A 13,371-nucleotide genomic window follows, 5' to 3' on the forward strand; every position below is an offset into this window, starting at 1 on the left:
TAATGTGGGAGCGAGGGTGACACAGCACATGTTACACAGACGCACAGAAACATGAAAAGCAGCATTAGAAAACTCAAACATCATGCTGAACACAAGGGAATGGAACAATTTTTATTATTTATTTATAAGAGAGAAGCAGTAACATTCAAGTCCTGGCCTGGCAGTCCAAGTAAATATCAACAAGAGAGGGAAACAAATCAACATCAGCACACACATGATCAGAAATCAAGACTAGAAAGTACCGCTATGGATGCACCTAAACAAATCATACAAGAAATATAAGGAAATAAATAAAGCTATAAGTCTGAGTTACTTCTTTCAGTAACACATCTGTGTTTAAAGATAAGATACTAGAAACATTAATAAAGACAGAAGGTTTACTAAACCATTTATGTAGGCATGGAGGAGTTCAAGATCTTTCAACAAGTAACTGAAAACATGGTGAAATGCCCTGAAGAGCCCCAGCGTGCCTGGATTCTGCCAGTCTTGTAAAGCAACATCCTGCTCGGGATGGGCAGGAACAAAAGAGGGGAGTGTGGTGTGTCACATCAGTCAGGCAAGTGATTAAAAGTAGTTATCCACCTATGATTTAACATAGTAATTTTCCCATTTGGTAAAATAGGGGTGAAAGTGACCTCTACAAAAGCCATACGCTAGTTTCCGTAGCAAACTGTTCTGCTTGTTACAGAGATTTCCTTATACTCAGCTAAATTCTCTTCATGTCTTTACATTACTAATTCCCTCTGCATCCTAAGCCCTCCCTGCTGGGAACAGTCACACCCTTTAAATACATTTTTAAAAGCAGGAAGAAGAGCTTTTCAGAAAGCGATCTACAAGATGCTGAGGATGATAAATTGCAGCAATAAAAGCTTGGCTCTAGTATCAAATTAGATCCTTACTTACACACCAAATATAGTGCTTGGAGAACGTGCCTCAGAACATGGCTGGCTTCCCAAAATGCTGATGGGTGCTTTTGAAAGCCAATGCTTTATGAATGACTAAAACAAATCGAGTCATACAACCTAAGAAATCACAGCACGGCATCTAAAAAAAAAACAACCAAAAACCTAACTCAGTTTAAAACAGTCTTCAGGCCTTTCAAACAATAAAAAGGACAATTTGTTAATGTGCTTAGGAAAACGACAAAGATAAAAAAGGAGAAACTTAACTAAATTTTAGTGGGGGAGGAGTCACTTTAGCACTTGATAAAAGACTGTCTTTTATTGTAACCCAGATGAAAAACAGGCTGATGAGATAAATCTGGAAATGAGAAATACTCAGCAACTTCCCAACAGAAAGCCTCAAAGTTTATACATGGAAGAATACACTTATAAAACAGGGTGTGAGTTCAGGAAATAACAGCACATTAGAGGCAAGAAATAATGCAGAGAACAGGAAGAAGACAGGGACAGCAGGCAGGAACGAATAATCTAACAGCTTTCCAAAAATACCCTGCATTATCTCATTACCAAGCATTTCTTACACATCCCCTGTATCTAAACCAATCTTGGATGTGCTGTGTGTAAATATCTTTATTAAAATTTGCTTATGTTTTGCAAAGTATCTTATCATGAAAATCCACCTGCCTGCACCATCTGAAAGGAAACAGTAGCTCCTACATCCACAGGAGAACATTTCTTTAGAAATGACTGAAACTTGTGCATTTGACAGTTGACTCCACAGGCAGTTTAGCTGTTCTGTAGTGAAATTTCAATATACAGATTTCTCCTCCTTTCCACTCACACTGCAGTAAGGAATTTTAAGTGCAGCTGTCAACTACAGAAGTTAATAACACAAAATTAGAGACACTTGATTTTTTGTAAAAGTTACACTTCAGCATTAGAAAAAAAGAAAGTATTTTGTTGCCACAAATTATGACAACACACAGTAATGCCATTTGGGTTCCTGGATCTAGAGCACTCAGCAAGTCCCTAACACAACTGCTCCATTCAAGCAGGACTGTGCTACTGAAACTGGCAGAAACACAACTAGAATACCAGCTTGCAAAACAAAAGTATGGGTTATTTTATTAAGGTCAACATAGGAACCCCACACAATCATTCCTTGGGTTGAAATTATTTCCTATCAAAAATCAGATGTCTCAATTTTTAGCAAAAGAGGAATTTCCCAAAGCTTACTTAAGCTGATTTATTCCCTTTGTCATAAAAAAAGGAGTTAGATTTATGACAAAGACAAGAAATCCAGGCATTATGAGATCTTAATCTGCAAGACGTTCTTCACTGAGAAAGGGATTAAGACTTTCTACGTCACAAACGCTCACATCTCTCAGTGCAATTAACTCGGGAGGTAATCTACCAAATGTAAAGAGCAATGGCAGATTAAAAAAAAGCAAACAAGTATGTGGAAAAGAAGAAAACTTCAAATAAAACTCAACTGACATATGGGTAGGATCCCAGGAGGTATGCAAGAATAACAGAAGGAATGGATTCCTGCCAAGAACAGCTGTGAACTGGAGAAGGAAGAGAGGAGAGGGTGAGCAAGATGGAGGTGTCTTCACAAAAAAAAACAACCAAACAAACAAAAAAAAAAACAACCACCACCCCAAAACAAACAAAACACACACACACTGAAGAAAAGCTGGGACAAGCTAAGGCCACAGTTGGATTTCAAAATTACTAGGAAAAGACAGAACAAAGGAAGAAAGACCATCTACATTGGCAAGTTACATCAGAGCAACCCAACTCAATGTTTTGAAGGGAAAGGCCTGAACAGACCAAAAGGCTGCACCTTATCCTTTCTCCTGAAGAAAAACAGAAAACAAACAAAAGTGTGAAAACAGTGAATGAATTCCCTTCCAAGTCCTGCTTTTCAAAGTTCCAAAATTTAATTGCAAGTTAAGAACAACTGTTACCTTCATGAATTCACAGTGGGGGACAATCTTTTTATTAGCACAAAGTTGCCATCTGACAGGCATTAATTTAATGCCTACTGACTCATGCTATGTATTTGAAATAGGAAGCAAAGCTGTGACTTCAACAGAACAGGTCTGAGACACACAGCACATTGTACTACACTGCACAACACTGGCTATCAGGTCATGGAAGGCAAGCATCCACGAAGCCAACTAAGAAATAAGAAGCTATTCCAAACTTCAAATCAAATAAACAATTTAAGTTGCGTGGATACATGCCTTTCCAATTGTCAGGACATTCTCCAGCTCTCATTCCCTTCTTTAAAATCCCTCTCTCAAAATATTGACCCAGGCAGCAGTCCCTTGGGAAAGCATCCCACAGATCCACATGCAGATTCACCACCACACTGGCTCTGGGAAATCATTTGAAAAATGATAAAGTGGATTTTGTGGTTACTTCAGTATGATCTGCTTTAAATTGATCCAGAAAACCGGCACACACATGGTTTTAGATAAACTAGTATGAATGTACTGTAACTCTGAAGGAAAATGTATAGCACCCTGCTCAGTTGTAAAATTCAGTGTATTTCCTTCCAGAAGTGGTAAATGAACAGATCACTTCCTCTGGAAGAGAGCCCTCTGAAAAACAATTTTCTTGCCCTTTGTTGTCTCATATAGACTCCAAATACGTAAAGGGTGAGTGTCAAGAAGATGGAGTTAAGCTTTTTTCAGTGATGACCAGTGACAGAGCAAGGAGTAATGGATACAAATTGGAGCATAGGAGGTTTAAGGTGCATATCAGAAAAAATTTTTTTACTGTGAGAGTGACAGAGCACTGGAACAGGCTGCCCAGAGAGGTCGTGGATTCTTCACTGGAGACATTCAAAACCCACCTGGACGCCTTCCTGTGTGATGTACTCTAGGTGACCCTGCTCTGGCGGGGGGGTTGGACTAGATGATCTTTCGAGGTCCCTTCCAACCCCTAGGATTCTATGATTCCAAAAAGGACCTTTCCAGATTTCTCCTCACAAATGCTTTCCACTTCTCTCACCTACGTTAGCTGTGACTCTGAGCAACTTGGTCTAGTGGGAGGTGTCCCTGCCCATGCATGGGGGGGTGGATCTAGATAATCTTGAAGGTCCCTTCCAACTCCAACCATTCTGTGATTCCCACAGCACAGCATGGTCCGCCACACCAGGACAAACACACCCATAACAACCTCTCTTCAGTAACTTTCACATATCATGCAGCAGGTGAAGTGGCAATACTGACAGCCAGCATGACACCAGTGCCACAGAAGTGCTATCAAAGGGAAGGAATTGCCACGTTTAAAAAAGCAACACACACAGATAACAAAGCAAAGCACTGGATCCTGACAATCCTACGTCATTAAATTTACAGGCTAGAAAAAGGTTAAGAAGTTTGAAAAGCAATTATGTTATATTCAGTTACAGCTGAAAACAGATTATACAGCACTCAAATAAACAGCTCCGATTTCCCCCTGGACTTAAGAAAAAAAAAGAAGACAAAAACCAAACAGCAAGTTCATTGTAGCTGAACTCTAATAGGAAGTGGCTTGGTTTACAAATGCTAAAAGCAATGTGAAGGACATCCCACGGCTTAGGTTGACTTGTTGGTCAAAGGCTTATTGAGAGCTTTGGCAGCAATATTTTTCTTATTGCTTGTTATGGAACATCTGAAGTGGCATAATTAAATGCAGCTATTTACTTTTATACGAAAAAAAAGCAGCTTCATTCTGTCACCCTTGGGCACGAAAACATGTTATCACACTAGCAACTCCTAAGCCAGCCCTTGGCAGACAAATGCTTCTAATATTTTATCCTTTTTCAAACAAGATAAAAAAAGGACTATTTATCTCTCAGGACACACACAGCATAAGATATAACTGTAACCCCTGAACTGTCCTTACCACGGTTTTCTGCTGCCACAAAGGGGCCCCAAGTCCAAAGGCCTGAGAGAAAACGATCAAATGCTTTTTGCATCTTTTCAAGATTAAAAGCCAAGCCACTTCACACAGAGTGCACAAATCCTGCCCTAAAACTGATCCTTGTTCCACCACTATTCTCCTCTAACTAATGTAAATAGCTAATTGCATAGGTTCACTTGCACTGCAAACACAAAGAGAGGAGGACAAACAAGGAAAAACAATTGTGGCCTAAAAGCAAACAACTAGAAAGCAATTAAGACTGAACATCACTGCCATGTAGTAAACACAACTTTCACACTGAACATTGCCCTTCCTCCTATGTTGGTTATGGGGTGTTTTTCCAAACTAATGCTTCTATACAAAGAAGAAAGCATCTAAGAGCATTTAGAAGTGCCAGTCACTCACTTAGACTCATAGAATACACTGAGTTAGAAAAGGACCCATTGGGATCAGAGTCCAACTCCTGTCCCTGTGTAGAGCATCCCAAGAATCACACCATGTGCCTCAGAGCATCACCCAAACACTTCTTGAACTCAGGCAGGCTCAGTGCTGTGACCACTGCCCTGGGGAGCTTGTTCCAGTGCTCAACCACCCTCTGGGTGAAAAACCTTTTCCTGATATCCAAAGTAAACCTCCCCTGATTCAGCTTCCTGCTATTTCCCCCAGCCCTGTCACTGGTCACAGGAGTGAAGAGATCAGGACCTGCCCCATCTCTTCCCCTGGTGAGGAACCATAGACTGCAATGAGGTCACCCCTCAGCCTCCTCTTCTTCAAGCTGAATAATCCAAGTGACCTCAGCCTCCCTCCTCGTGAGACATCTTAGCCAGACCCTTCCCCATCCTCGTGGCTCTTCTTTGGACGGTCTCCAATAGAATCATAGAATCATAGAATCTTAGGGGTTGGAAGGGACCTCGAAAGATCATCTAGTCCAACCCCCCCTGCTAGAGCAGGGTCACCTAGAGCACATCACACAAGAACGCATCCAGGTGGGTTTTGAATGTCTCCAGTGAAGGAGACTCCACAACCTCCCTGGGCAGCCTGTTCCAGTGCTCTGTCACTCTCACAGTAAAAAAATTTTTTCGTATATTCACCTTGAACCTCCTATGCTCCAATTTCCACCCATTACCCCTTGTCCTATCACTGGTCATCACTGAGAAAAGCCTAACTCCATCTCCCTGACACTCAGCCCTTACGTATTTGTAAACATTAATGAGGTCACCCCTCAGTCTCCTTTTCTCCAAGCTAAAGAGACCCAGCTCCCTCAGCCTCTCCTCATAAGGGAGATGTTCTACTCCCTTAATCATCTTTGTAGCTCTGCGCTGGACTCTCTCAAGCAGATCCCTGTCCTTCTTGAACTGAGGGGCCCAGAACTGGACACAATAGCTTGATGTGCTTTTGATACTGTGGTGCCCAAAACTGCAGGCAGTGCTCCAGGTGAGGCCACACCAGTGCAGAGCAGAGCAGAGCAGGACGATCATCTCCCTCCACCGCCTGGCAACGCTCTGCTTGATGCACCCCAGGACATGAGTGGCCCTCCTGGCTGCCAGGGCACACTGCTGGCTCATACTCATATGTTCCCCAAACCAGAGTATTAGTGGCAGAAGTGTGATTTTTTTCAAATACAATTCCAAGCTTGAACATCTTACAGCCTGAACTGGCCTGTGCACAGCTCTGTTCTTTCTGAAACAAAAAGCATGGCAATGAACTCAACTGTCTGAACAGGTAGTCACACACAAAGCCACATGAAGTTTAAGGAGTGGGTTGGTGATCCAGCTCAGCTTACTCCATTGCCAGTTTGCACAGAAAAAAGTGGGAGCCTCCTCCTCCCAGCCTTTTGCCACATCCAGACACTCTCCTGCTGTTTCCATTATTCTGACACCATCCCTCACATCACTACAGCATGACACCAAGCAACTAAATTACCAAAATGCTAATCCCACCAAAAAGGCATTAACAGTTTTCTGCTGGTTTAGCTCATTAGAAGGACTAGAAGTGCCTCAATGAGGTTATCCCTAGCAGCAAACTGCACCTGAACTGTTCTGGGGTCTCCAGGGAGGATCAATTAGGAATTAAGCAGAGCAACAAGCACTGTAAAAGGTCTTTTGATTTCAAGAGAGTTTGACAATTGTAAGATGAACTGTACCACAGGCAGTGCAAGGGGCAACATGAACATCTTTGGGTAAGTTTCTCATTGCCATGGTTTTCATTAAGCTTTCTGCTCCTTGGTGCTCTCCCTGTGAGAGCAGATGCCAGCCAAGGGGTACTTCTCTTGACAGCAGGCATTTCAAACCAGAATTAAACAGAGTTAACACAGTGAGCGAAGCAACACGCTTCAACAATGTTCAGCAGAAATTTCAGGTAAAAGCATAGATTTCTACAGCAAATCACTCAATGACTTATAGAACCACTTAAGTTAGAAAAGACCCTGAAGATCATTCAGCCCAACCACTAACTTAACACTACAGAAGAAAGCTGTAAGCAGCTAAAAAAAAGTATTTTACTTTGTGAAGTCCACTGTCAGAGATTATTTTATATCAACTCTATAATGAATCCTTTAGCTTTCCTCAAAATTTCCTAATATTAGTTGCCAGGAGTTAAAAAAATAATCTTTTAAAAGTTGCCAGTTCTCTCTGCAATTTACTCTGCCAAACTCAAGACACTTGACATTTCTGGTACTCTTTTAAACAAACAACAACAACAACAACAAAAACACACAAAACAAACAAAAAAAGAAAAAAGGAAGGAAAAAAAAAAAACAACAGCATCACTTGTAGTAGTGGTTAAACAAGAGATTTTTGCAGCAATGGGACACATTCATGTGTCAAGAGTCCTGATCTCTGCTCTAGGAACACAGCCTGCACTCATTACACTCACCAGGCCAAAATTGAAGAAAACCAGGATATTAAAACACAGGGAGAAAAACATATGAATGCTCAACAAGCATGTATTTCCTATTTCCAACAGTTCATAAATGCCTACATGTTGATTTTCAACGACAGAAATTCCGGTTTAGAAGTGCTTAGCAGTCTTCTGTGCACGTCCCTGATAAAGAGAAGATAAATACCACATCTCCAGCTCTTAACTACAGAAGGAGCATCCGGTTGCTCTCCTGCTAGAGTAAGCTGAAAAGCACTTCAGTAATGGCTTTCATTCGGTAAGTAACATCTAGGAAAGCTGAAGAAGGGGAAACAGCAAAGAGCCATGATGTTCTTCAAGAGCAGACTGGGAAGTCAGGAAGGCCAACAGTGCTTGTCAATCTGGAAGCAAACACATCAGCTCTGACTTTAGTATTACTCGGGAAGAGATGCAAGGGGGAAAAAAAAAGTCTCACTCCACCTTCTGTACATACATATACACACAAACTATGATTTTAATTGAATTTTTTATAAAAGCTAACCCACATGCACCATCAAAAGCAACTCCTAGGCTCTGCTGTGTAACAAGACAGAAAAGCACACCTTTCCCTCAGTTTCATTTACAACTTAAATTTCTACTGATTCATAAACATAAGCACCTAAACAGCAGCTACTCATCCTCACCCTTCCCTGCTGTTTCTACCAGCTCCTAGTCTTTCAAAGCCTCATCAGTTGCCACCATCTACATGAAAGTCATTGTTAAAAAAACCCTATATGCTGGAATTTTCTGAGAGGAATTTACTAATATGTAGATGGTTTGGATTTTTTTTTTTTAAGAAAAGACAACGTCAAAACTTGCATAATTCAAGCTGAATCCTTTTAAAAATAAATGGTTTTATCTCACTTCTTTTTTACGTAAGCTTTGCCAGCGTAGGATAACACAAGCATGTCACCATATGGCACGCCTACCAGAACTATCTTTAATTTTTTTTCCTTGGAGATGTAAGATGAAGTACCTGCAACTATGCTGTAATTTCCTTTCAGAGAGAACTTAGGAAGCTACATTTTTCAGGACCTGAAGACATTTTCTAGTCCAATTCCCATTTTAAAAATTTTGTTAAAGCTTCAGGATAATCTGTTCAACCATTGGAAAGGTTTATCAAGTCTTTTCAGAAAGGAAGAAATAGATTGGGAAAATAAAATAGTGGCACTGAAAATAACAATTGCTGTCAAAACCGAGTTGTATTAATTCAGTGACTCGCCTCACAAGACAGTCTTTTTATAATGTTACCCATAACAAGAGAAGACAATGGTTTCCCTTGATTCCCCCCTCTCTCTGGGTAGCTTTCTATGTCACTGGCGCTAGCAACAGCAAAGAATAGCAGTGGATTTGTCAGCAGACAAGGACTGCACAACCAGGGGGGCCCCGCACTCTGTGTTATCCAAGCATAATCGCCCTGTTATTTGACAACAAGCAAGTCTGCCAGCACAACACGGCTTTTGGTATCACCCTTGGGTGTCAAACTGACAAACCACAGCCCGGTCACTGATGATAAACCTGTGTGACAGGTTCACTGCAATTTAGAAAAACGTTTCCAGTTGAAGGGCGCAGGGACAATCTTCATCTGCCACAACCTTATTAAAGAGTTCAAAAGTGTTAGTTCTCAAGGAGAAAACAGTATTGCTGATACAGGGAAAATAGCATGGACAAGCCATTAGTTTTGCTACCTCTGTACCAAGGAAACTGTCAGTGAAAAAGGGGGTGAAAACATGGCGGGAAAAACTACATAAGAAGTACTGTGAAAAGATGGGGGCTTTGCAGCTCAACATATGAGTTGGTACCACTAAATCTGGAGAAGTGTAAAGATAGCCCATCACAATGAATAATTCTATCAAGTTAACATGAAACTCAAGTTTGAAAAAAGAAAATGTTAACTTTCTGAACACTCAAACCCCCCTAAAAAAAAAAAAAAAAAAAAAACCACACACACAAAAAAAACCACAAAAAACAAAACAAACTACTTGCCAGTAACAGCAAGTTTCCCTGGCCTCCCTGAGGCCTACAAGGCATATTTTAAAATCACTTTTTAAAAAATCCATTTTTAGACTGCAGAAGAGCAAATTAGGTGCCGTCTATAACACCCCACCAACAACAGCTCTGCCACGCAATAACTTCATTTTCCATTTCTATATTTCATCCAGCAGGAGCACCTGAAACAATGGAGGTGGGGGCAGAAGGTTGCTCCCCTAGGTTTCAGGAGGGTCTGGAAAAAAAAGCCAGTATCTCATTACTGCCTGTGACAGAAGGTGGAGGGTTCCACGCTTTTCCATTACCAGATAGCCAAATGGCAGGGAGAGGGAGGCTCTCTAATTTGCAATCCAGACTCCCAGGACACCACTGTCCTCGAAATCCTGTGTTCCCCCCCACCTTACTCTATTGCAGCAGCTGAGAATTATGAAGGAGGGGGACAGCTGGGCTTCTCACTAGGTGCATGGAGTGTCATCTGTACCCACCTCCCTGTGCAGCTTCCACCCTGCAGCTGAAAGGTGTTTTTCACAACCCCTCCTGGGATATGGCAGCACAAGCACAACGACAGCCAAGATGGTTTGGGACAGCAAAGTCAAAAGATAAACGCAATGGAGAGATTTAGAAGGCAGCCAGGGGTGGGTGTTACTTGTCTCCATGAGAACACCACTAACCAGAACGCTCCAGATCCCAACATAAAGGATCTTCTCTAAAAGCAGGCTACATCTGCATCTGCTGGTTACCACTATAAGCCTTGACCAACTGTCAGACATGGTGGCAACGGTCCCACCAAGCGCTGGCGTGTAACTCCGGGGGGAAAGGCCTTAATGGAGCTCGGCTCTGCAAGGGCACCTTTTTCAGCTGTGTGGATTTCCCCTCCTTCCCTAGAGCACATCTTCACTTTTAATTAATAGGTCACTGAACCGGTTTATGTTAATTGTCAGAAGTACCTCGTCTTTGTTCCCAAGGGGAGGGACCAAAGTTCATTCAGCTGTTGTCTACGAAGCAAAACTGCAAAACGTAAGGGTTTTGCACACACCTAAATGGCCACAAATTCCTAAGGGAGGCTTTTTTTTTTTTTTTTTCCCCAGCAGTAAACAATCGCCTTCTCATTAGCAACGTGCATCGTGCCGGCGACCCCGGCCGCGCCCGCGCTCCTGCCGGGGCAGCCTCCGCAGCCGCGCAGCCCTCACCTGGGCCGGGAATTAACTTTTCACAACCCGGCTGCTCCCGGCCCCGCGTCCCACACCAGCCCCCTTCAACCCGTCCGCCGCGGGTGACGCTGCGGGCAGTCACTTCTGCCCACACCGCACTTGCTACGAGTGAAAAAAAAATAATTTATATAGATATAATATTTATACAGATAGATTGAAAACGGGAATCTACTCGCCCCGCGCGGCTGCTTTTAAAATTCGCCTCCCCGCTGCTCGGAGAGGCTGAAGAAGGTCGCAACCCCCGTCCCGGGCGAACGGCCGCCCTCCCGGCCCCGCTCCCGCTCCCGTTACAGCCCCCGGCGCGGCCGGGCCCTCCTCGGGGGCCCGGAGCACAAAAGGAGGGAGAGACGGGGCCAGGGCGCTGCTGGGCGGGACGGGGGAGATGCGGGAAGGGAGGCCAGGCCGGCGGGGCGGTCGCTCCCTCCGGGCGGCGGGCAAGGGGGGGCGGGCGGTGGCCGCGTCGCGGGCTGCCCTGCCCGGAGGGACGGGTCAGAGGAAGGGACCCTTCTCCTTCCTCAGGCAGGAGCAGGGGCAGGGGCAGCCCCCTCCTCCTCCTCCTCCCCCTCCCCCTCCCCGCGCGCCGCCGTGCCCCCCCCGCGGCTACTCACAACAAGAAGCTCATGGCGATGGCGGCGGAGCGGGGCCGGCAGCTGCCTGGGCTGGGCTGGGCTGGGCTGGGCTGGGCTCCCGGCGGCAGCCGCGGCGGCGCGGGGCGGGGGCGCGCGGGGCGAGCGAGCGCCGCGGGGCGGGGACACGGCTCCGCCGGCCGCCATCGCCCCCAGCGGGCGCCGCCGCCGCTCCTCCCGCCGCTCCTCCCGCCTGTCCCCGGCCGCGCCCCGCGGGGCTCCCCGCGGGCCGCCCTTTAAGGTCCCCTGGGCCCCCGGACACCCCCGAAACAGACCAGCCCCGTCCCTCCGATTATCGCCCCCAGACACCCCGGCATTGTGCGGCGCGGGCTGAACACCAACACCTCCCACAGCCTTTCGGAAGCCCTGGCAGCGAAATCCCTGTGGTTGCCCACCCAGCCCGCGAGTGCGGCCGGGGAAGCGAGGAAAGCGCCCGAGCTCGGGCTGCCAGCGTTCATCCCTCTTCCACCCCTGCCCGCGAGGCAAGGGATTACAACATTTCGAGTGAGCTTACTAAACATTCAGTGAACTCGCTAAATTTTAAGTGAACTCAAACAGTTCACTTTGCTTTAGCATGTCATGCTGGGGACTCGAAACACAATTTCATTATTCATGCTGCAGTTTTTCTTGGGCACTCTGGCCTTGTTCTTCAGGTGTGTGACACGGGCTCAGGCACCCGACCCACCGATAACCACCACAGTCATGAAAAGAATAAGGAGATCTTAACCTCAGCATTTCTACTCTCCTCACTCAACAGCCTGACCCTTTTTAAAAAGAAATATGTCAAAATGGCTTCCAATATTTCCACACAAATCTGTTATTTGTGAGCAGTTTTTAACGCAGCTGGGTCGGGCCTGCAGTCAGCTGAGTAAGGACACGCTGTAGAAGTGAAGATAGGGGCAAACCACAGAGGTAAAAATCCACTTTTCTTAAAAACCCTCTGGCAAGTCCTTCACTTCACCTCTGCCCTGACCCACCTCAACCCGTGTGAGCGTGGATCAAACCTGCACGTCCTCCCATTTGGGGAAATTAAATGTACAGCGTAGTCAGGGCGTCATTTTGGCATAAATTTTCAAAGAAACACAGTCCTGTCCTTGCTGGCAACAGTTCTCACATGGTGTGCTCCTTCCTGGGCACGAGGGCTGCTCCCGAGGGTGCACAGGTCTCACCAAGGATGCCCAGCAGCTCGTTCAACACCAGAAGACAGCTGCAGGCTGCCTTTTTGGGGCTCTGGGAACCGCGTAAGGGACTCCTTACCTTCTGTTCCCAAATGACAAGCAATGCTCTTAATTCTGGGGTTTTTCTCCATCTGTTTATATGTTCCAGGGGAAACCGAGATAGACAACAACACCCAGAATGCTTCAAAATAAAATATTAATATGAGACAAGGGCCACACATTCCACTGGAGGCTTAGCTACATCCAAGCACGCACCACCTCTTTATGGCAGAAATTACAATCCCAGAGTGTAATTTCATGTGAAAATCTACCTCTGTTGAGGTCAATAAGAAGCCAGCTGGATTTCAGAGAGGGAAGAGGACAGGCAGCATGACTTCCAGAGATTCCCTCCCGCCCCAAGAGGACTCCACAAGCCCATGCTGCCGCAGGTGGGCCAGAGGTAAACCCCGTCACTTTCTGGTGCGTTATCAAGTGCATTCAGTACGTTGAAACATGCTACAGTCCCACACTGCATGAGGTTTCTGCACGGCACAGAAGGGGTGTCAGCTCTCGTGCCTTACGTGGCAACACTGACAGCCGTCTGCTTCTCTCATGTTTTTAAATGCTGAAACTGCATTTTCTGCTTTTCTGGCTCCATCCTTCAGACCATGCC

The 13,371-nt window shown here is 45.1% G+C and overlaps 1 protein-coding gene across 1 annotated transcript in view; it reads right to left on the reverse strand.

The window, feature by feature from the left end:
* The window catches only part of MOB1B (MOB kinase activator 1B), a 42,607-nt gene extending 31,020 nt beyond the window's left edge, over positions 1 to 11,587 (reverse strand). Inside the window, exon 1 of the mRNA XM_051617755.1 lies at positions 11,524 to 11,587. Coding sequence (XP_051473715.1) covers positions 11,524 to 11,537 — 14 coding nt within the window. The 5' untranslated portion in view covers positions 11,538 to 11,587. The remainder of the gene's footprint in view (positions 1 to 11,523) is intronic.
* Between the last annotated feature and the right edge of the window lie 1,784 nt (positions 11,588 to 13,371).

This window comes from Apus apus, chromosome 4 (genome assembly GCF_020740795.1).
Source record: "Apus apus isolate bApuApu2 chromosome 4, bApuApu2.pri.cur, whole genome shotgun sequence".
NCBI lineage: Eukaryota > Metazoa > Chordata > Aves > Apodiformes > Apodidae > Apus > Apus apus.